The sequence below is a fragment of the Scyliorhinus canicula genome, chromosome 20 (assembly GCF_902713615.1).
Source record: "Scyliorhinus canicula chromosome 20, sScyCan1.1, whole genome shotgun sequence".
In the NCBI taxonomy this organism is placed as follows: domain Eukaryota; kingdom Metazoa; phylum Chordata; class Chondrichthyes; order Carcharhiniformes; family Scyliorhinidae; genus Scyliorhinus; species Scyliorhinus canicula.
Genome location: NC_052165.1, coordinates 18,525,157 through 18,548,543, shown reverse-complemented (window position 1 = coordinate 18,548,543; position 23,387 = coordinate 18,525,157). Strand labels below are relative to the sequence as shown.

The window sequence follows — 23,387 nt, the reverse complement described above, 5'->3', positions numbered from 1 at the left end:
TGCAAATGAATACTGGTACGGAAAGTAGAAGTAACCCTGGCCCATGTCTAACAAAACTGAGGCCAAGTATATGGGGCGGGTTTCTGAAGGCAAAATGTTGACGTCGTCATAAAAACTGGAGAGTTTAACGATGGTGTCATCGGACCGTTATGTGTAGTGATCCTATGCCCTACAGGAGGCCAGCACGGCACTGGAGAGACCCACGACGCTCTAGGTGCCGATACCGACGTCAAATGGGCGTCGCGGGTCTGCGCATGTGTGCTGCGACCGGCGCGAATGCGTACATGCGTGGTAGCCTCCTTCTCCGCGCCAGCCCCGACGCAACATGGCGTAGGGCTACAGGGGCCGGAGCGGATCAAAAGAGGCTCCCAGCACGAGAGGCCGGCCCACTGATCAGTAGGCCCCGATCGCGGGCCAGGCCACGGTGGAGGCCGCCCCCCGGGGCCGGAAGTCCCCTCCCCGCCCATCAGGCCGCCCCAGACAGGATGGATGCTGAGGTCCCGTCGGGTAAGATCAGATGTGAGCGGGACTAGGACATTCTTGGACGGCCACTTGGTCCATCCCGGGTGGAGAATTGCTGGGGGCAGGGGGCCACGTAAAGCGGCCCCCACTGGCGCCGCGCCGACCGCGCCGGTGCCCGATTCTCCGCTCACCGGGGCAACGTCGCACGATTCGTGCCCGCCCAGGCAATTCTCCAACCCGGCGTGGGCTGAGAGAATCCCGCCCCGGTACATCCTCTTAAAATGTGTCAAAGCAATTAGGTTCACACCCAAAAGACAACATAGGAACATAGAATTAGGAGCAGAAGTGGCAATTCAGCCCTTCGAGTCTGCTCTGCCATTCAATCAGATCATGACAGATCTCTTCCTGGTCTCAAATCCACCTCCCCACCTTTTGCCCATATCCCTTTAACCCATTTTTAAAAAATCAGAAATATATCTTTCTCCTTGAAACCATTTCGTGACTCAGATTCGAAAGCACTATGGGGCAGCAAGTTCCCCAAATTCACCACCCTCTGCGAGAAGCAATTCCTCCTCATCTCAGTTCAACATCAGTTCATTCTCAGTTCATCTCAATCATACGGTAGCTCATCCCCAAGAATAACTTTATAGCTGCTCTCAGATCAGCCCTGCATAATTACTAAAATCGATACAGGGCTTGCCTGTTCTTTTGCTTGTGGGTAGAGCGTATGTTAAATGTGTTACCCAGTAACAAGCTGGGGCTACATTCAGTATGCACCCTGCTCAGCAGTACAGGACTGCCTTCTACTGATTTCAATTCTTGAAACTGAGCCGTTTTAAGTGCTATGGAGACACCAATAAAGAACAATCATAGATTATCATAGAATTTACAGTGCAGAAGGAGGCCATTCAGCCCATTGAGTCTGCACCAGCTCTTGGAAAGAGCACCCTACCCAAGGTCAACACCTCCACCCTATCCCCATAACCCAGTAACCCCACCCAACACTAAGGGCAATTTTGCACACTAAGGGCAATTTATCTTGGCCAATCCACCTAACCTGCACATCTTTGGACTGTGGGAGGAAACCGGAGCACCCGGAGGAAACGCACGCACACACAGGGAGGATCCGCACAGACAGTGACCCAAGCCGGAATCGAACCTGGGACCCTGGATCTGTGAAGCAATTGTGCTATCCATAATGCTATTTCTTTAGGATGCATTATTGTAAGGTTATTGTAAGGTTATTGTGAGGTTATTCATGAAGGCCCCACCTCCTCAATCTTGCTGAGGTGTGGTGAACCTCGGATTCAATCACCACCAGTCAGCTCTCCCCCTCAAAAGGGAAAGCAGCCTATGGTCATCTGGGACTATGGCGACTTTACCGCTATCTTACCTATTGTAAATTAGCAACTATAGCATCCGTAATAAACTCATTCTGATAGTTAATGGTTTTCAGCATTTTAACAATGCCGATTGCGAATTTGCCCTTTAAAACCTAAAATGTGAACATATTGAAGAATACAATGCAGCTACCCTTTTTTGCCCTTCTTATTTTGAGGCACTTTCTAGCAGATTAGGTTCCATCTTACCGCACACTAGTTTGCATTGTTAAATTTACATACCACTTTGCATGAAGTATTGGCACTGTTTTCACAGTTGCAGTCTGAAAAAGGAGAAAGTTAAACTTAAATTAGCTTAACTTATACCATTTTGATATCTTCCAAATATTGTTTAGAATAATTAAATAACTCATGGTTACCACATTGCCAATCAGGACAGCAGACTCCTGAAGTAGATTTCTTTACCAGTTTAGTTCCATCTGTACAGGTCTTATCAGGAGGAGGACACATATTTTCATTACAGACTGCAGTGAAGCAGAAAATAGGGGGGGGGAAAAAAATCGAATTATTATATCGGATAAGATTTAAATTAGCAAAGGAAACTTTACCAATTTGTAGTCCTGTTCAAATCGGCAGATACTTTTCTTTCAAAATTGTAGGGATAAATACATTGAAATGGAGGAGAACAGGAGCCATCCATCCAAAAAATATTTTTTTTTATTTCTTGGAGGAATAATTTCAAAGGTATACAGAGCGGGATTCTCCGATCCTGAGGCCATCGTAAACGCCGTCGTGTTTTATGACGGCGTCAACAGGCCTCCAGGAGCAGCTATTCCGAGCCCCACAGGAGGTCAGAACGCAACATGGCGTAGGGCTCCAGGGGCCGGCGGAGAGCAAAAGAGGCCCCCCAGCCCAAGAGGCCATCCCGCCGATCGGTAGGCTCCAATCGCGGGCCAGGCCACAGCAGAGGCCCCCCGCCGGGGTCGGAACCCCCTCCCCCCCCCCACCAGGGTGCCATCAAAAGGATGCACGCCGAGGTCCTGCTGGGTAAGACCACGTGTGGATGGTCCTGCGGGACTCGGATTTTTTTTGCGGCCACTCGGCCCCCAACCGGCGCCGCACCGACTGCACTGGCACCAATGGCGCCGATTCTCCGCTCATCGGAGAATCGGCGGACCGGTGTCGGGGTGGCTTCACGCAATTCGCGCCCGGCCCGGCCATTCTCCAGCCCAGCATGGACTGAGAGAATCCCGCCCACACTTTATGTAAACATTTTTGTCTGAAGAGATTTCTTATATTAGTTACCTTACAGTGGAAACATTTATGAGAAAAATGAACAGAGACAAAGGAATAGGAATAATAAGGCAGCATCAGAAGAGACAATGTTCAGAATGAGATGCATTGGGAGAAGGGGAGGTCACGATCATAAAGCATAGCTGAACAGGAGGCTTACAAATCCAGAAACACATACGGAATACTTGCCTAAAACTGACAGGCGACTAATCTCCTCACACCCATCTCTCTCTATACGCACTTCTTCCTAACTTTTAGTCACTCCTTCCTCAAACATTTGCAATCCATCACATAATCCATGGCACCGTTGCACATTATCTTTTCTCCCAACACTCTTTCTATGATTATCGTACTCTTCACAAAGTCACCCCTGCGACTTAAATTAATTACTTCCACGCAAGCATTCTGAAGGAATTTGTGAATCCAGCACCTTTACAATCTGACCTCCGAGGCACAATACTGCTCGATATTAGCCAGTGGAAGGCAGGATTTCATTGAATGGTTGCCCTCAATTTGTAAATTCCAAAGTTGGCTTTTTAATACCATCCCGAACCACGGTGATATTCAAAACGAAACGCAGCCTAAAGCTTCCACAAACAAAAAACGTACGCAGGAAATGAGTTTCCTGAAAAAGGTGGAAAGCTGTTTTGTTTCCTCAATGAAAAATTGGTTATCCTTTGAATAACTCTGCATCTATTTCAAAATACTCAGAACTTTACATGAATTGCTCACCATTCAAATGAAAATGATAAAGTTATTGTTTCACTCACCACAGTGATATAGTGGACAGCAGCGATCAGTGGTGTTGAGGTCTACTACAATGATATCTCCATCATTGCATACAGGAATTGGGTCAATGCACGACTCACACACTGGAAAATTGGAAAGGAGATTTTCATACGTATCTTGGGATATCAACATTAAGTAGATCACGAACCATAATTACTTTAAAATAGTAACACCTCTATTGTCCCGAACATTGGCTGACTGAATAAAGTGTAGAACAGCACATGGTAGACATCTAATATAGTTTATTGAATAATACTGTGGAAAAGGATAAATGTCCTTGTAGTAGGCTAGCTGATTTACACAAGGTTGCAAGATTTAGTTTATGGGATTTGTGGATCAGCCATGATTGAATGGCGGAGCAGACCCGATGGGCCGAGTCGCCTAATTCTGCTCCTATGTCTTATGGTCTTATGATCTGCCTTTAGAAGTTGCTTTTTTGGCATGAAAGTTTGTTTAAAATGTGAAATGAAAAAGCCCAAATTTTAACATAGTTGTCTTACCACATTGGAAGGAGAAACAGCAGGAGTCATCTTTTCGTACTTCAACAAGAAACTGGTCCTCTCTACATATCGGCGGTGAACTAGTTGGACATGCCAGAGGGTCACATTCTGTGATTTAACAGCAAAATTAACCATACTATATTTCATTCATACTCCACTTAGAAAAGCAACATGAACAATCATTTTTATCCATGCCTTCCTGCAGTATGGTGTTCAAATAAAAATATTCAATCAAGGACATACAGAAATCAATGAAGTATTAAATAATGTCACGTTTGCAGCATACAGCCGCATCAATGTGTTTGCCTTCTGCTTTGAACTATTCATTCAGTCAAAATATAATGGCATTTTTACATTGACACATACACAGGAAATATGTGTAGAAAACCTATGCTTACATTTACCCATTTAAAAAAAATATTTTCAACTTGTGTGTTTCCTGCGAAATGTTGTCACGGATCGGCCAATCGTTGAAGACGTGGCTGAGTTTCCATTCCATTGACTTTAATCAGGTGTGATGCTGATCCACCATCGCCAAAAGTGGGAATAATCCCCCCCAAACCATCAATCCGATATTACCTCTAAGCTTACCACATCGGTATTCAGGACAACAAGACACGCCGCTGTAGCCGATCACCAATTTGTCTCCATTTTCACATGTTACAACATCGGTTCCGCAGATGGTCAAATTGCACTCTGAAGGAAATACACGCAATAAGGAAAGTTTTTACTTTGCATTTCTGCCCCTTTTCAGAATTGTTACATTTGTTAAAGAACAGCATACTTTACCGTAGAGCCAGTTCAAGACTATATATATTTTCATGTAATTTCTTTACGCTGCATTTAGGTCTGAAACAAGGTAGGGTAGAAATTTTGCAAACCTGTGAAGGGAGAAGAGATGCCACAGAGCAGGACCACTGTCCACTGATTTAATTCTGTTGAAAATCCTCTGGATGGGATTATTACAATACTTGCCACAGGTGCCTATAGCAATGGCAAGTACAATAATGGTACCCATCCCATCAAAGAAGCAGAACTCATCTGTGGCCCGAGTATGAATGAAGCAAACTGCTAGCAAATTATTACCTTTAAAAGTACTCCGCCCTCCAACCCCCCACCTTTTGGAGTAAGGAGACAACTGAGTTAAAGTTCCAGTCCTTCAGTTGACCCTCTGCAATGTTATGAGAGGCCCTAAGAAACAACTACACCTTCTTAAGTAGGAAGTTTCACCGTATCTTCAAACAAGCAGAAACCCAGTTTTTCAAGGAGACAGGACAAATATTTAGGCGCCCCCAACTAGAATCCGGTGCCAATTCTATTCCTCAATCTGTAGCTATTTTTATTAATGCATCACAAAGTATTTCATTGCCTGATTTAAATTTCACATGGTCCAAACTTGTAGCATTTAAATGTGATGCAGAACCACTGTCATAAAATACTTAATCGCTTTAAATGACAATTTCGCTCCACTAATTAAAAAAATTATCTCAGTATTATTCTCCGTTCCTTCTCACCTTTTCTTCTCTTTCTTTCTCACCCTGTTCTTCTACTTAACGTTTACCCTAACGCCGGATATGAGAGGAGAAGAGGGCAAGGCAAGGAAATCAGAAAAGCGAAGAGCGATCATTCAGTATTAACCCGAAAGCAAAATGCCTGAGAAATACAAGCTGTGAGTGAAGGAGAAATAGAAAGCAGAAAGAAAAGCTGGAAAAAAAGACACACTGAAAAAGTATATCGAAAAAGAGGAAAGAATGAAAAGCTAATGGGAATAATAGTACAACACCACTGCCTCGCCTTATTACTTTTCAAAGAATATTTTTATTAAATGTATTTTCAAATATATACAAAACAGCAGCAACATCAACACACCACACACAACCATATCGAAACTGTCCCTCTCACCTCCCCTCAGCCGAAGCCCCACATTACAGCGCTGGCACTGGTGGCCGGCGCCTTGCAAATGCGCGGACTCCGAACCAGAAGTGCGGGAGCCCATATCCGTAGCTAAAGCTGCATGATTTACTCCGAATCCCTGCTCGCCCCCTGCAAGGCATTGAATTAGTCCAACTTTTTAATAGGAATTTTGTGAGTAAAACTCCACCGTTTTTACTCCGGCGTGGGGACATAGTCTCATTTTGGGAGAATCCAACCCTATAGCCTTTTTTAAAATGTAAAAACAAATTCACATTTCCACTGCTAAAATCAGAACGATGGCATTTCATTCTAATAACTAACACATACCACAAATCTTCTTTGGACAGCATGCTCCCTCCTCAATGACATCAATAATTATCTCTCCCTCTCGTTCACAGATCGGTGCTGCTACTTCACTACATTCAGGTTCCATGGCAATAATAGTTCCATTCTCCAAACACTTGTACATACAGCATCCTTTGTGCGATCCATTCCAGGTCTCACCTGCTGCCCGTGGCAGGCCTTCATTATCTGTGCAGGCTTGAGGAAAAAAAGACATAAATAATTAAAACTAATATGAGCTGAGGCCACCTGATTTATTAAGTGTTGATTTAAACTTCCGGCAAACTATATTTGTGCATTCATTTCACACTACCAATGAATTCACTTTGAATTGCTATGGCTGTGTGCACACAAGTCTGTGTTCCCCTTCTTCGGCAGTCCCTCAGGATCGAGGGTGACTTGTTTCCACTCCAAGGGCTTTGGGATGTTTCCAATGCATGATCTGCAGGCCCTACCAAACGTGGTGCTTGAAGACTCGTGTAGATGAGTTGGGAGCTTTGTGCACTTTTTCCACAGCTTCGACTTCACCTCCACATGTTCCTGATGAAGTCTCTCGATGTGTTAGGTGCCTTCCTAACTCAATCTTCTTCATTTTGGTCAGTCATAAGCTATGGACTCCCGTAAGCTGGTGGAAATGTTTGACCTCTTCAAGGATGCTTCGAGGACATTTCTAAGCATTACTGCTGCCATTCTGGGAGTCTCCAGCCACGACTAATGTCCGAATAGCGCAGCTGCTTTGGCGGGTTGATGTCGGCCATATGAATGACAGGTCCTGCCCAACTAGAAGCAGACGGCACAATCTCAGACTAAAGGGACGATCCTTTAAAACAGAGATGAGGAGGAATTTCTTCAGCCATAGGGTGGTGAATCTGTGGAAATCTTTGCCGCAGAAGACGGTGGAGGCCAAATCACTGAGTGGCTTTAAGACAGAGATAGATAGGTTCTTGATTAATAAGGGGATCAGGGATTATGGGGAAAAGGCAGGACAATGGGGCTGAGAAAACTATCAACTATGATTGAATGGCAAGCAGACTCAATGAGTCGAGTGGCCTAATTCTGCTCCTATGTCTTATGGTATAGTCTAACAGGGCTGGTTTTGAGTGATATGCACCTCAATGCTAAGCATGTTGGCTTGAGTGAGGACACAGCTGTTGGGCCATCTTTCTTGCCACTACATTTGGAGGATCTTGCAAAGGCACCACTGGTGATACTTCTCCAATACTTCGAGGTGCCTGCTGTAGGTTTTCCAAGCCCCCAAAGCAGATAGGAGCATGGGGATAAGTGCTGCCCGGTAAATCTTAACCTTAATTTGGAATTTGAGGTCCTGGTCCTCAAATGATCCTTTTCTCAGTCTGTCGAAGGCTGAGCTCGCACATTGGAAGCAATGATGAATTTTGACATCTGTGTCTGCTTTCGTTTACAGGTGGCTCCCAAAGTTTGGAAAATAGTCCACATTTCCCAGGATCTCACCGTGGATCTAGTTTATACAACAATCATCTTGCAGAATTCAAGGAATTCACCTCCTTTTATCTTTATACTCGTCTTTATTTTATACTGACAGAAGGTCTGTGAAATGTATCACTCGCACACACAATTGAAATGGTTACTGCATTAGTGTTTGTTAACACTCATTTCACATCTGTATTAAAAATCAAGCTAAATTGGATGCAGTTGCCAATAAATTAATAAACCAACATCAAGCAAGCTGCATATTATAGAGTTGGGTCATTTCTATTTTTATTGTATTTCTACATTACCGCAACATTTACTCACCACATTGTTCCTCTCTAACACAGTAGTTGGAGTCTGGTTGATGCAGCAGAGTTCCTTGAGGACAAACACAACTCTCACTAATGAATGAACAAGTCGAGTCATGCTCCAAATAGAAGTCTTTGTTTTGACATGTTTTACTCTCACAGGCTGGCACACAAGGTCGATATTCCATCCCTATGGGACAGCTAAGTGCTGTATGTAAAAGGAAAGAACCACGTTATTGGCAAAATAACACATTAAAAATGTAGAATATGAAATGGTCATTTTAAATTTTGCTATTTTCCCAGCATGAATGTCTTTTAAAATAAAATGTACAGAAGCTACAAAGATATTCTGCACTATGATTCTATTGCCCAAGATGGCATTGAATTAGAAAGAATGCAGAACAGTAGCAGGAATGTGGAAATAAATAAAATAGGGCCTCACCACGCTTTGAAAAGAAAACTGCAAAATATTCTGACCATTCAGGGAAAGAGAGAGTAAAACAGAAATATCTTCAAATTAACTGCATAATAATCAAACATAGCCTGTAATTGTTTCAACTAGGGCAGAAAAGAGGGTGGCATGTGGCACAGTGGGTAGCAATTCAATTCCGGCCTCGGGTCACTGTCTGTGCGGAGTCTGCACGTTCTCCCCATGTCTGCGTGGGTTTCCTCCGGGTGCTCCGGTTCCTCCCACAGAGATGTGCAGGTTCGGTGGATTGGCCAAACTAAATTGCCCCTTTGTGTCCAGGTTAGGTTCTGGGGGTGGATGGGGGTGTGGACATGGGTAGGGCGCTCGTCCGGAGTGTTATTGTCACTGGACTAATAATTCAGAGACCCAAAGTAATACTTTGGGAACCCAGGTTCGAATCCCATGACAACAGATGGTGAAATCTGCACTCAAAAAATCTGGAATTAAAAGTGCAGTGGTGGGCAGCACGGTGGCGCAGTGGGTTAGCCCTGCTGCCTCACGGCGCCGAGGTTCCAGGTTCGATCCCGACTCTGGGTCACTGTGTGGAGTTTGCACATTCTCCCCGTGTTTGTGTGGGTTTCGCCCCCACAACCCAAAGATGTGCAGGGTAGGTGGATTGGCAAGATAATACATGGCTTAGAAAGGGTGGACGCAAAGAAACTGTTTCCGTTAGGCGAGGAGACGAGGACCCGTGGGCACAGCCTTAGAATTAGAGGGGGTAAATTCAGAACAGAAATGCGGAGACATTTCTTCAGCCAGAGAGTGGTGGGCCTGTGGAATTCATTGCCGCGGAGTGCAGTGGAGGCCGGGACGCTAAATGGCTTCAAGGCAGAGATAGATAAATTCTTGATGTCGCGAGGAATTAAGGGCTACAGGGAGAATGCTGGTAGGTGGAGTTGAAATGCCCATCAGCCATGATTGAATGGCGGAGTGGACTCGATGGGCCGAATGGCCTTACTTCCACTCCTATGTCTTATGGTCTTATGGTCTTATGGCCAAGCTAAATTGCCCCTTAATTGGAAAAAATGAATTGGGTACTCTAAATTTATTTTAAAAAGTGCAGTGGTGACCATGAAGGTATTGTCGATTGTTGTAAAAACCCATCCTAAATGTCAGTCCAGATCCAAAGCAGTGTGGTTGACTCTTAAATGCCATTTAGTTCAAGGGCATTTAGGGATTGGCAGTAATGTCGCACATCCAATAAAATTTTAAAAAGCATGGCCTAGCGTGAAAAGGATTTGTGGAGTAGGTGGCCAGGAAGAGTTAAGCAAGACTGCTGAATCAGTGTCATTTAATTATTTTTCTCCTTGTAGTTAGTCAAATCGAGGAAGATTTAAGATCTGTTACTCTATATGCTGCGACTTTCATCTGTATTGCATTGACTTGGTGAAAAATCTCAATATTATGGGGCAGGATTCTCCGCTCCTCTAGACATTTATTTCTCATTAAAGCCAACGCACACCACTGGGAAATCCAAGGATGGGGATGCACTGCCATTGGGAAAAGAGAATCCCAATGGTTGGAGAATTCCAAGGACGTTAGTGAATCTCAAATGGCAGAAAGTTAACAAGGTCCTGGGTTGGGTTTTCTTCATTTCCATTTTGCAGCAGGGTGACTTGATAGCAATCAATTCAAATAGATTTGAAGGGTGTTTCGTTAGTTTCATTATGATTAACTTAGAATAATCAATTGTAGCACAATAACTATTATTAAGTCAACAGGTCTAAAAACTTACGACAAAATTCTGGAGTCCTCCACGGAATGCAAACATTGTATTTATTGCAAGCAGCTGCATATAAAGCCAAGGCATCGCACTGATGTGTCACATAGTGAAAATCCCTAATCCACAGCTCACAAAATATTTCTGGAGTAACCTTAAGGCGAACAAGACACTTGTGAAAAAGGACAGTAAAACAACATGCATCTTTTCATTCATCACTCTTTGAACTGATAGAGAAATCCATCTATGTTACTCAAAATATACTCTTTTCACACTAACCATTGTGCCACTGTGCCGGTCCATAAACAATTTTTTCTGACTTTAAAATTAATATTGCAAAATATACAAGTCTACAGGAATGATTGACAACCTCTTGACCCTCCCATTATATGTGAATAACTCTTTTCTTGGTACGTATCACAAGAGCCCTCTGTATTGGCCCTCGTGCCTGGTAAATGAAAGGGAATATTTTAAATAAATGTAAAACACGTTGCACTGTCGACATGTTTGTCACTTGCAGGGTACTTAAAAATCAATATTGGCAGATTAGAATGGGACAGCAAAGAATAATTCATTAATCTGTCATCAGTTCCACTACTGGAATCCTGTATATCTACTACACGTAGATCGTTCAAAGAATTAATCATCCGAAGTGCGATGTGCGATTTCCAAAAAGAAGTACATCTCTACATACCTGTTGATGACACAGGGTCCAAGGATTCTGATTCAACATATCAAAACACGCAGTGCAGTTTCCAGTCGTGCAGTTCTGTTTTCTGCATCTAAAACAATCAGTCCCCAGGCCAGATGTTTCAACCATCCAACTTTCAAGAAAAAGGCCTATATTTTCCACTTCTGTGACAATGGTCCCATTTGGTAGCTTGAGATCATCAGCAGGACTGCCATTGCAGCAGCCTAAAGTAAACAGACATTGATTGGTCCAAAACGTTAGTGGTAACAGTACTATTGTTGAAGTTACAATATTCTGGTCAGTTACTTGAAAACGGCATTCAGTCATGTGTGTGTTGTCCAAACCGTATTTTGTTCAAACCAATATTTGGCTCAATGAATGGGGTTGTATACAACACGAGGTAATAAAGTTATAAACTAATCCCAGTAAGTATATAGGATTATGTTATTATAAAATCATGGATCTGTTGATGCAGTTTTATGCATGTTAAATCATTAACCAAGATACCAAGATTACATGTTATTGTGATTGAAGCAATTGGTTTACAGATTGGATACTCTGTATTGATTCAGGTTATTATTATGCCTCAAGGGATGAGTAATACTCACCACATTTCTCATTTTCCTTTGCCCTTTTCACCCACCCCATGTCCACCCATTTCTTAGGTGCGCCCATTTAATTGAACTTTGACCAGGGCCTTCACAACTGAATAACAGTTCAAAGGGTGAAAGCCAGCAGGGTAGGTAGAGGTTGGGAGAGCAGCATGTCATTTGGGAATCACAGGAACAAAGTTCAGGCTACCCTGCATTCATCCAGACCCATTGCAGCCCGACCCGCCTACATCCACTCCCCCCGACACAATATTAGACATTGATGAGTTAGAGAACATGGTCTAAATGTGTGTGAGACCAATGGAAGCCTTACATGTTTTTGTCTTTTTAAATTTCTCATGCAAAACATCTCATCAAGGTGAGTATGGAAGGGACTGTGCCCATTGGCTACATGGATCTGCCACTCAGCTCGTCTGCCGCTGCTGGCCCCTCCCTCCTCCTCCCATGTTAAATCCATAATCTTGGACAGGGGCTTCCTCCTTCAGCTCCTCATCTTCCTCCCCCTCAGTTGATGATGTAGCTTTGAACATGGCTTTTTCTCCATCTATTTGTAGGCTCCTCACTGTGTGACATTGTGTGGCATTCAGCACAACCCTACTGTGGTGAATTTATTCATCTAATGCATGAGCTGTCTGTATGATACTGTAACCTATGACCTGGAAGTGGTGATACGAGCTATTTCCAGGTCCTGTCCTGTAACCCCGATGGGCTCCGCCTCTGGCTCCGCCCTCACCAGGGCCATATATAGACCGGTAAGAAGTCTTACAACACCAGGTTAAAGTCCAGCAGGTTTGTTTCAAACACGAGCTTTCGGAGCACGGCTCCTTCTTCAGGTGAAGGAGCCGTGCTCCGAAAGCTCGTGTTTGAAACAAACCTGCTGGACTTTAACCTGGTGTTGTAAGACTTCTTACTGTGCTCACCCCAGTCCAACGCCGGCATCTCCACATCATATATAGACCGGCCACCTGTGGGTGGCACTCATCTGTACAACCGACTCTGGCTAGGCACGTTCATGATTAATAAAGCCTAATGTTCACTCACTCTCTCAGCCTCTCGGTGAATTGATGGTACATCAACTACTATTCAGGAGAGAGAGCCTTTCAGGGGAATATTGTAGGTCCCCTTCCGAGCGGCCAAGGCACCTGAAGTGCATTTTGTGAATGTCAGTAGCCTGTTCTATTTTACCGTGGGTCACTGGCCACTGGCCTCACCCTTAAAGTCCCTCAGTTATCAGTCTCACAAGTCTCAGTGCCATTCAGGCTTCATTTGGAGGGGGTCATCAGTCACCTCCTTAAGGTGCGCACCTTGACCCCCAGAAGATATCACAGAGCTGTGCTGGTGTTTGAATAAGCTGAGGCAGTTGAGAATTCCTCGGGATGAATGAGTCATGGCGGCCTCCAGGGTACAATGGACAGATGTGCACAAACACCTTGCTGTGGCCTCACACCACTTGCACATTCAGGGGGTGAAAGAATTTCCTGTTCACAAAGGTGCCAGATGAGTTGGGGCCCTTATAGCGAGGTGGGTGCAGTTGATAGCCCCTTGAACCCGAGGGAAGCCTGCTGATTCTGAAAACCTTGTAGACCTCTGTGTTTGCGATGCTGCATCACAAAGTTAATGTACTCCTCCACAATGAGCAAACAGGGCATCAGTGACTACCTTGATGCTGCTGTGTGCAGCTGACTGTGAAATTCAGCTGAGGTCTCTGCTGAGGACTGGAACGAGCTGTACAGAAATACGGAGTCACGGTGACCTTGAGAGTCACTGGCATGGCTTGAGGATCGACTGACTGTGATTTGAGATCTCACTGGACCATGACACTTACGTCAGTGACCAATTCTTGAGTTAACCTGAGCCGCCATCTGCATTGGCTCTCTATTATTTTGAGATATGACCTCCGCACTCAGTAAACTCTGAACTCGCGGATCTGCTCCACCCTGGTGAGCGCAGTGCTGCCTCTAAAGCCTGGCCTGGTCCTCTCCCTCTGGCCTCATTGGTCACGCTCACATGTCTCTTTGGCACAGATATCGAAGGTGTCATCTCCATTTTTCAGCTGCTTTGCCACAATACCGTACCTTTCCCTGGCATGCTCTCTTTCCTGTCACCTGGATGCCCCAGACACAAGGGCCAAAAATATCCACCCTTCCAAAGCCTCTTGCCCACTAAACTCCCTCAGGTGTCAGTCACACATCCGTGATCAAATTGGTTGGAGTTCTGTGGCACTTGCTTAAACTCCAAAGAGCTTCGCTAAAGCTCCTGAAAAGTGTGAATCCCACATGTCACGTTTCCAAAACCTGGCTGACATAAATCGCAGAGGCCGGCTGCCTCCGCGAACTGCGCATGTCTAAAGTACCACCTGCCTCTGTCGTAACCTCGGCAGAAATAGTGGGTGCCGAGTTGGGGGGGGGGTTGAGACCCCTGGAATTGGGGCTTGGGCACCAGTTTGGCTGTGGCACAATTTCCATCCCCAAGAAAATTCGGAATAAGAAGGATTATTAAAATCCCTCAGCTAAGCATTAAAATAACTTCAATGAAGCTTTGAAAGCAGCTAAACAGCACGTTGTTCATCAGAACAATTATCCTGCACGGTGTTCGGGAACTTCGGATGGAATTCAGCTGCTGGCGAATGCAACTCAAGGGCCGGAACACTTCAGTGGGCTGTCGTGGCGGAGTTGGAAACATTGAGATTGCACGTACTCCCACATTTGTGCCGGACGTAATGCAAGTGCTTGTAACTACATGAGGTGAAACCTTATTGTATTCAAAGTGAAATTGACCTTTTTTAGTTGAAATATCCATCACCTGTTAATTAATGTTTGAATGGTGTTGATTTTAGATGGTTTGTTACAGTTAAGATTTGTTCATTAGTTTTCTTTCTGTTGGCTCCTTGGGGATTCCTTGTAAAAATGATTGGTTCCTTTGGGATCGTTGAAGTGTTGGATAGTGTAGACTTGAGAGATGAACAGATACTTCCAACACTGATGAAGGTCCAACTCAATTTTATTAACTACTTCTAACTAACTAACACACAATGACTGTGGGTCTAAATGCTGCTAACTTAAACTAGAGACCTCAACCTTGTCCGAACCAATTGATTCTCTCAGCATGTGGTGTGAGTCTGTGCTGGGCTGGATGAGTTCTTGTTACACTGAGAGGCAGCATCCAGAATGAGCGGGAACCGTGGTGCCCTCTGCCTTTATAGTGTGTGTATTCTAACTGGTGATTGGCTGTGGTGTTTGTACATGTTGATTGGTCCCTGTGTGTGTAATCAGTGTGTGTCTGCACCATGATATACTGGTGTATATTATGACAATCGTAACAATACTTCTCAAGTACTTTCATGCTCCTGTCTCAACTACCTCCACCCCACCCTCCCAACTTCCTGGTGCAAGGATGCTGCTAAACTCAGACCATCACTTTTCTATCCTACACATTGCGGGTGTGGAAAACAACTTGGAAATCAATTTGATCAATATGGGCAGCTTCCATCATGGCTAGGCAATTCACTGCATTGGATTACCACCTAGACAATGAAGTTGGAAGTTGCGTTAAATTACTTGCTGCTCCAGCATCGTCGCTTGTTCCCGTTTCACACTCCAGCTGCAACCTCTTTCTTTGTCTTGGTTTCAGCTCCATCCCAGTTCCTTCACATCAGACGCTCCTTTGCTCCCTTAACTGACAACGGGGCATTTCAGCCTAGGCAGATTTCCTCTCTCTTTATCATTGTTCCAACCCTATCTATTAAATACTGCATCTTGCCACCTATCTTCCTGTGTGCTCTACACATTATGAAATGCATGTGAGAACCAGAGATATTAGCTGGAATTCTCAAGGTGTGGGGATTCTCTTTTCCTGCCACCCGGGAATTGGCGGGGGCGGGAATCACGCCCCGCCGATCGGCGAGCCCCCTGCGCCGATTCTCCGGCCCGCGATGGGCCGAAGTCCTGCCGCTGAGAGGCCAATCCCGCCACCGTGGTTGGAACCACCTCTGGTGGCAGTGGGATCGGTGGCGCGAGCGGGCCCCCGGGGTCCTGGGGGGGGCATGGGGTGATCGGTCCCCAGGGGGTACCCGACCGGTGGCCTGGCCCGTGATCGGGGTCCACCGATCGGCGGGCAGGCCAGTGCCGTGGGGGCACTCTTTTTTTCTTCTGCCGCCGCCACGGCCTCCACCATGGCGGAGGTGGAAGAGAAACCCCCAGCGCGCATGCGCTGGTGGTGACGTCAGTGGCAGCTGACGGACCGGCGCATGCGCGAATCGGCGAAGGCCTTTCGGCCAGCCCCGGCGCCGGGCAGCGGGCATCAAATGCCGTTGGCGCCAGTCGGCGTGGTGCCAACCACTCCGGCGCGGGCCTAGCCCCTCAATGTGAGGGCTTGGCCCCTAAAGTTGCGGAGAATTCCGCATCTTTGGGGAGGCCCGACGCCGGAGTGGTTGGCGCCACTCCGCTATGCCGGGACCCCCTGCCCCGCCGGGTAGGGGAGAATCCCGCCCATTGTTTGTTGTCTATGCATAAGGGATCAATTATGAAAATGAAAAAATGAAATGAAAATCGCTTATTGTCACGAGTAGGCTTCAAAATGAAGTTACTGTGAAAAGCCCCTAGTCGCCACATTCCAGCGCCTGTTCAAGGAGGCTGTTATGGGAATCGAACCGTGCTGCTGGCTTGCCTTGGTCTGCTTTCAAAGCCAGCGATTTAGCCCAGTGAGCTAAACAGCCCCTAGTGAGCTAAACAGCCCCTGTTTAATACAATGTTCATGAATTTAAAATAAATCTGTCACACTTGCACTTCATGAGCTCAAATGTCCTATTCGTAAAGCAGCAATAAACCACGATTGAAAATTTATGGAACCGTATTATCTGGTAAAACTCAATAATTGCAATGAAGTTTGAAGGGATGGATGGATACAAAATTCAAGTCATGGAAACAGGAAACCCTTAGGAACAACTCATGTTCACAGATACTTACCACACAAGCCTTTAGTTCCCATAGTTCTGTTGGAAGGCAAACCAAATTCTAACACAATGATGCCTGTGCTACGATACCACTGAATAGTAACGCCAGCTGGAGTTGTGATCAAGTACATTGCCCCAGTGTCCTGTATATGGAAGCCTAGTTTTGTGAATGGGAGACGAGCAGGTCTAGAGTTCACTGTTGTCTGAAAATATAATAAATGCAATTGAAATCTTTCCATACAAATCCTCCACACAAGTTGAACAGTTGCACACATTAATTTGTGAAGAATTGATTTGCAAACAATTGATTTGAGTAGCCTGTGTATAGATGTGTAAATCAGAATATGTAGTTATCAGTCTTTAAGGTTACTTCCAAGCAGCAGTGACAGATTAGGATCATGGTTTGCTGTAGCTCATGAGACACCAGCTACAGACTGCCCAAGCTTATTAAATTCCCCAAAAATGAGTTAGCATTGGAGGCTTCATGGCTCCATTATGAATTGTATTCAAGGATAAATTCCCGTGGTTTAATCCACTGTGCAATGTTTCTCCTAGCTCAACTGCAGACCATTTGCAGGCCTGCCTGTTGTCTTCCAGCTAGATCGCATTCCAACCTGATTACTCCCCTGATAATTGCCTTTCTTCTCAGTTCCCCCTCCTGTGGTGAATATAACTTAGTAATTCACACTGTATTTACCAATACCATTATAAGCGCAGTAGCGTTATCCGACCACTAGGGGGAGTAGCTCTGGGAATGCTCAGGAGTTTGTACAGGGCTCCACCCTTGGCTCCACCCACGACTCCTCCCCCTGGACTACTGTATAAATACCCTTGTCCAGAGCCAGCCTGCAGTTCATCGAGAATTCAATGGGTAACAGGCTGGCTCTGTAGTAAGTAGATTAAAACCACTGTTCATATCTTAAAGCACGTGTCTAGTGAATTGATGGTTCCATCACCTCCCTCCTCTGATCGCCTCCCCCACAACTCCTTGCCCTCTCGCCTTCCTCAAACCCCAACCGTCAGCTTCTTTCCCAATCGCTCCTCTCCCTGCTCGCTTTCCTTCTCGGTTATCTTCATCTTGAATTTTCAAGCCTAGTTAGCACGCTGTGTAAAGTCGCCCAAGGTCAGATGCGCCTCACATTTACCTGTTCAGGTGCAGGGGTTGTTCACAGTTCATGAGACAGATACACTTCTAGGTTGGCCACTTGAAACAAAGGACAAACGCCAATGTGTTGTTTTTTAAACTGATGCTATGTTCTGCCATGAGTTTCACAGAATCATAGAATCATAGAACCACTACAGTTCAGAAGGAGGCCATTTGGTCAACTGACCCTCCGAAAGAGGACCCTAACCAGGCTCCCGCCCTGGCAATTTATCATGGCCAATGCACTTAACCTGCACATAGAATTCAAAGAATCTCCACAGGGCAGAAGAAGACCATTCGGCCCATCAAGTCTGCGCCGACCCTCTGAAGGAGCACCCTACCTAGGCCCACTCCTCCACCCTATCCCTGTAACCCCACCTAACCTGCACATCTTTGGACACTAAGGGGCAATTTAGCATGGCCAATACACCTAACCTGCACATCTTTGGACCATGGGAGGAAACCAGAGCAGCCCGAGGAAACCCACGCAGACACGGGGAGAACGTGCAGACTCCGCACAGACAGTGACCCCCAGGTCGGAATTGAACCCGGGTTCCTGGAGCTGTGAGGCAGCAGTGCTAACCATTGTGCTACTGTGATATGTCATAATTACATGAATGTATGAATATCAATTATATCATTTAGAAGGTACAGAGGAGAGCTGAAATAAATAATGATGAATAATCAATCAATTAATAATACAGTGGACGTGGTGGGAAGGGCTTGAAAATCCTGCCCATTGTTTGGTGACTGAGTAAATCGCCTGGGATGAAAGGCATGAAACTATCAAATACTGTAACAAATGCAAGGGTTAAAAGTCTATTTTTTTTATCATTTATTTGGATGAGTATTAGTTTTTTGTTGCAATATAAATTATTAGCAATAGCAATTGTACTTTTATAAAGGAACTGCAAAGTTTGTTAACAGTCATATTCAGGTGTTAACATCACACTCACCAGTCTTTCCAGTCGGTCAATGAGAACTTTGTGGTTACGTGAGGTTATATTCAACTTTTTGAAGCACAATCCGGAATTTCCTCCGGGCACCTTAAAGATGCAATGATAGCAGGTAAATAAAATCATTATAATCATCATCTTACATTAAGTGAAGATTTGAAATAAGTTGTGTTAAAGTGTAGTGACAGTGATAGTTATGTACTTACTGGACGTCTTATAGAATTTGCACTCTGTAATTAACAAAACAGTATTTTTCAGAAATATTTCAGCTAACATTTAGGAAATAATTTTCATAGATGATAAAATATAGTTTAAAATACTGTTCTTTAATAATTAATTTACTAGCTCTCCAGCCATCTTGGGCACGAACTAACTAAAAAAAGAGTCAATTCTGGGCGGGAATAGTGGGGTCTTTCCCGCCGCTGACCCAGCTATCGAATGACACTCTGTTTTGCTTCCATGACCAAGCAGGAAATGCCCCACTGATGCCACACGTTAGCGTAATTTCCTGCACTCAGGAGCTCTGCTCGGGGCAGGAAGTGATCATTGTTAAATGGCACCTCAACCTCTACGCACCCGCCATGGCCCCCAGACCCTCTGAATGCCCCAACTCACTTGTTGGGGGGGGGGTCATTGAGCCCCCCTGCAGCCAACCTCACAAGGGCTGGGCACCCCCGAGCCCGATCCCTGGCATGGGCACAATGCTGGCCTGGCACCTTGGCACTCTCAGCCTGGCATCCTGCCAGTACCAGGCTGGCACCAATGTGGCACTGGCAGGAGGCCAGGCTGGTAATGCAAGGTGCCCTGTTGGCACCAGTGCCAGGATGCCAGCCTGGCCAGAGGCTGACCACCCTGCAGCCTCCTCTCACTTAGGAGGCCCCTGAAGTGCTGTTTCACCTGGTGCCCGCTTGTGGGGACCAGTTGAAACAGCTGGGGTCTACTCGGCCCGGCTGTTGGTTAGATCATGCATAGTCACGTGAGCTTTTAGTTCTTTTAATTTTGAGTCTGGGTCCTGCCCATTGAGGGCGCAATCCAGATTGCGTACCTCGTTCAATCTCATGAGGCGTAATGAATCTACCGGCCACGTGCCGTCCTGATTCCGGCAGGACGCACTGGTAAATCACGCCCATAAAATGAATATACCTAATGGTCAGCAACAACAGAAGTTGTTGATGTAACACAATGGCCAGAATTATCCGGCTGTTCGGATTCTATTTTCCCGCTGGCAGCGCACCCCCGCTCACAGGTTCCCCGTCGGTGTGGGATGGCTTCAATGGAAAATCCCATAGACAAGCGGCGGGAGTAGGGAATCCCACCACCAGTGAATGGCGTGCCATTGAGAAACATGCGGCTGGCAGACCGGAGAACCCAGCCCAATATAATGCCTTTAAATGAATGTCCCAAAAATCACATTTTATTCAGTATTAATTTGCTTCTCGTTTTAGAAAAATGTTAAAAGTTACCTCACGGGTAGGACACTGTTCAATATGAGCAACAATAGTTTCTCGTGGTAACAGAGTCAGTACATAGGCTGCAGCGTCATATATTCCCACATCATTGCCATCGAATGTGATGATGTGAAGGTCAGAAAACATTGAGCAGCGACCTGACGAGGCAAATATATTTATTAACTGGCTTGAAACTACTTCTTGGCGAAATATTTAAGCAGCGTTTTAATTTCCTTGCTTTTTGTGCACTTAATGAAGGATTTACTTTGTCCTGGTATCTGTGGCATGTATTGTATCAGCAAAAGGAAAAGGGGATGAAGATCCATTGTATCAAGTTTCTATCCACACATTGCACTACATTAACATTTCCTCAGGCTGCCCAAAATATTGTCCTGCACTTGGGAGTATGTTGAATGCGTGAGGTGGCTTCAATGGCAGATCCCATTGGCAAGCAGCGGGTAGGATAGAATTCCGCCATCAGCAATCGGTGCATCGCCGAGAAACATACTGGGGAACTGGAATCCCATCCCACTGCCCAGAGAGCAGTGGAGGCAGTGTCATCGAATATTTCTAAAGCAGAGCTGTATAGCTTCTCGACTAATATGGAAGTCAAAGAGTACAGGGGAGTGGCCAGGTAAGTGGAGTTGATGCCACAATCAGATGGTCTTATCAAATGGTGGTGCATTCTCAAGAGGCCGAATGACGTACCTCTGCCGCTAATTCATGTTTGTACGTTTGAATGTAAGAGCGGAGGGGGAAAAAGCACCAACAGAACCAGAGCTAATGCAATCGAAAAAGATTTCAAGCAGAACGTACATGTGGAAAATAAATGCCAAGGAGAAATGTATCTGTTTGTTTTACACCCATGTTGTGTATTTCTACTTTGGCATCTTATAATGAGCAATATATTTTTCTTAAATCAGAAGAATAACAATACTAACGGTTCACTTATATGAATCAGATACTTACATGGGCACTCCCACCTTGGACAACACCTGTCATTGTTTACTTGAATAGGCATTCCCAGAAATCCACAACTTGGCTTCGTCATATTAAAAGGACACTGGAAAAAAATAATTTATAATAAAAAAGTAAGGATCAAAAGACATATAGAATCTGTAAGATATAAAAATCCGTGAATATGAATAAGCAATGTTTGATTGGATTTATTTCCGAGTTGTTCGTATTCTATTGCAAAATGTAATGTTTTGTTCTCAATACAAATCAGGATTTTACAAATAATCGTGGTATTTTATTCCAGGAGGTTGTTGCCAGGAGGAAACAATGGAGTCAAACCGTCGAAAGAAAGGTATGAAGTAACAATCTATGTTTCAGTGATCTGACCTTACCGAAATAATTGTAAAACTAGGAACTGAACTTTGTTCCGTTATTTGATTAAGTCTTTATCTCAACACATTTGTTTACCAAAGCAAAACCGCTCTAATAAAGGTATAGATCTAATCACGATAGAGCAGGCATTGTCAAACTCGGGGTTGCGGCAAATAAATAATGGAGCATTGGTAAATGCAGCCAATTGGTTAGACTTCTGAGAGACATTAAGAAATTCTTATTTTGTTTTTTATAAAGCATAAAAAATAAGGGGCGGGATTCGCCAACCCCCGGACTCTCACCCCCGCGTCCTCCTAATTCTCACCCCCCCCCCGCCAGTTGATGTGGTGCCAAGCCCCTTTCCCGCCGGCCGGCGTGGCGCTAACCACTCTGGGGCGGGCCTAGTCCCTGAAGGAGCGGAGGATTCCGCATCTTTGGGGTGGCCCGACGCCAGAGTGGTTCACGCCACTCCGTCCCGCCGGGACCCCCCGCCCCATCGGGTAGGGGAGAATCCCGCCCAAGATGTTTGTAATTCAAACATTACAGCAAAAAGATTTTGGATATTGTATTGGAATCGTTGACACAATAATGGATATAATGGTGCCCACCGATCGCGGGCCCATGGCACCCTTGGCACGGCCGTGGTACTGCCGTGCCAATCGGTGCCATGGTTTTCAAAATCGGGACTTTACGGCCGTTTTTACGAACGGCCAGACCAGGTGTGTAGGCCGTTCGTAAAAACAGCCGTAAAGAGCTTGGACTTCGGCCCATCGGCCAGCTGAGAATCGCTGCTGGCCGTAAAAAAACGGCGGCAGCGATTCGTATCGGGAGTCGGGCGTGGGGGGGGGGAGAGAATAGCGGGAGGGCGTCGGATTAGCGTGGCCGTAAAAATTTACGAACCCCGTTATTCTCCGCACCGTCGTGAGTGCGGAGAATTGCGCCCACCATGTCTCATTTTCAAACTAATATTTTCTCTAATTTAAGGGTGGAGATTCAGTGCTGTTCATCAATTTTTGTTGTGGGACATTTTTTGTTTTTGATTAAGCTCCCTCATTGTGTTGATTAAATATTTTTCCACCCCCTGACTAAATGGATGAAAAATCTTGAATGGTGAACTGAATGATATATTTAAAACTAATTCTGAAACAATTGATTCAGAAACTCCATGTTGAAAACAGTCACAAAAATAAAGTTGATATTTTTGAATGACATATGCCATTGTAGCAATTTCTTACATCATTCAAGTTAGACCATAGATTGGAAATGGCTGCCAATATTCAAATGACTCAACCCCAGAGCTCCTGGCAAGCAGGAAAAAGCTGCAGATGCAATTTGACCCGTTTCCTACAGACAAGGCCAGGTGCGACGCTCGAGAGGGGTCACTGATGAGTATGGGGAGAAGGCCAGTGGTCTCTTAGCTTGCCAGCTGAGACAGCAGGCGGCCTCCCGGGAGACTGTCCAGGTCAGAGACCTGGTTGGCAGTCTGGTGTCCGCTCTGGACAAAGTTAATGGAATGTTTGAAACGTTTTACAGGAACCTTTATAAGTCGGAGCCGCCGGGGGTGGAGTCAGGCATGCTGGAGTTTTTGGGTGCCTTAGAATTTCCTGAGGTGGGAGAGGAAGAGTGTGAGGGGCTGGAGGAGTCATTGGGCACAAAGGAGGTCATGGCAGC

At 45.3% G+C, this 23,387-nt stretch overlaps 1 protein-coding gene across 1 annotated transcript in view; it reads right to left on the bottom strand.

Moving 5' to 3' along the window:
- Positions 1-23,387, bottom strand: part of otogl (otogelin-like) — a 200,793-nt gene that overhangs the window by 26,718 nt on the left and 150,688 nt on the right. Inside the window, exons 40-53 of the mRNA XM_038781368.1 lie at positions 21,357-21,450; positions 20,403-20,545; positions 19,146-19,169; positions 18,940-19,029; positions 16,853-17,042; positions 11,281-11,501; positions 10,602-10,740; positions 8,414-8,605; positions 6,626-6,838; positions 4,976-5,080; positions 4,385-4,492; positions 3,866-3,967; positions 2,222-2,326; positions 2,085-2,125 (exon numbers count right to left, since the gene is read on the bottom strand). Of these exons, the coding sequence (XP_038637296.1) occupies positions 2,085-2,125; positions 2,222-2,326; positions 3,866-3,967; positions 4,385-4,492; positions 4,976-5,080; positions 6,626-6,838; positions 8,414-8,605; positions 10,602-10,740; positions 11,281-11,501; positions 16,853-17,042; positions 18,940-19,029; positions 19,146-19,169; positions 20,403-20,545; positions 21,357-21,450 (1,767 nt within the window). The remainder of the gene's footprint in view (positions 1-2,084; positions 2,126-2,221; positions 2,327-3,865; positions 3,968-4,384; positions 4,493-4,975; positions 5,081-6,625; positions 6,839-8,413; positions 8,606-10,601; positions 10,741-11,280; positions 11,502-16,852; positions 17,043-18,939; positions 19,030-19,145; positions 19,170-20,402; positions 20,546-21,356; positions 21,451-23,387) is intronic.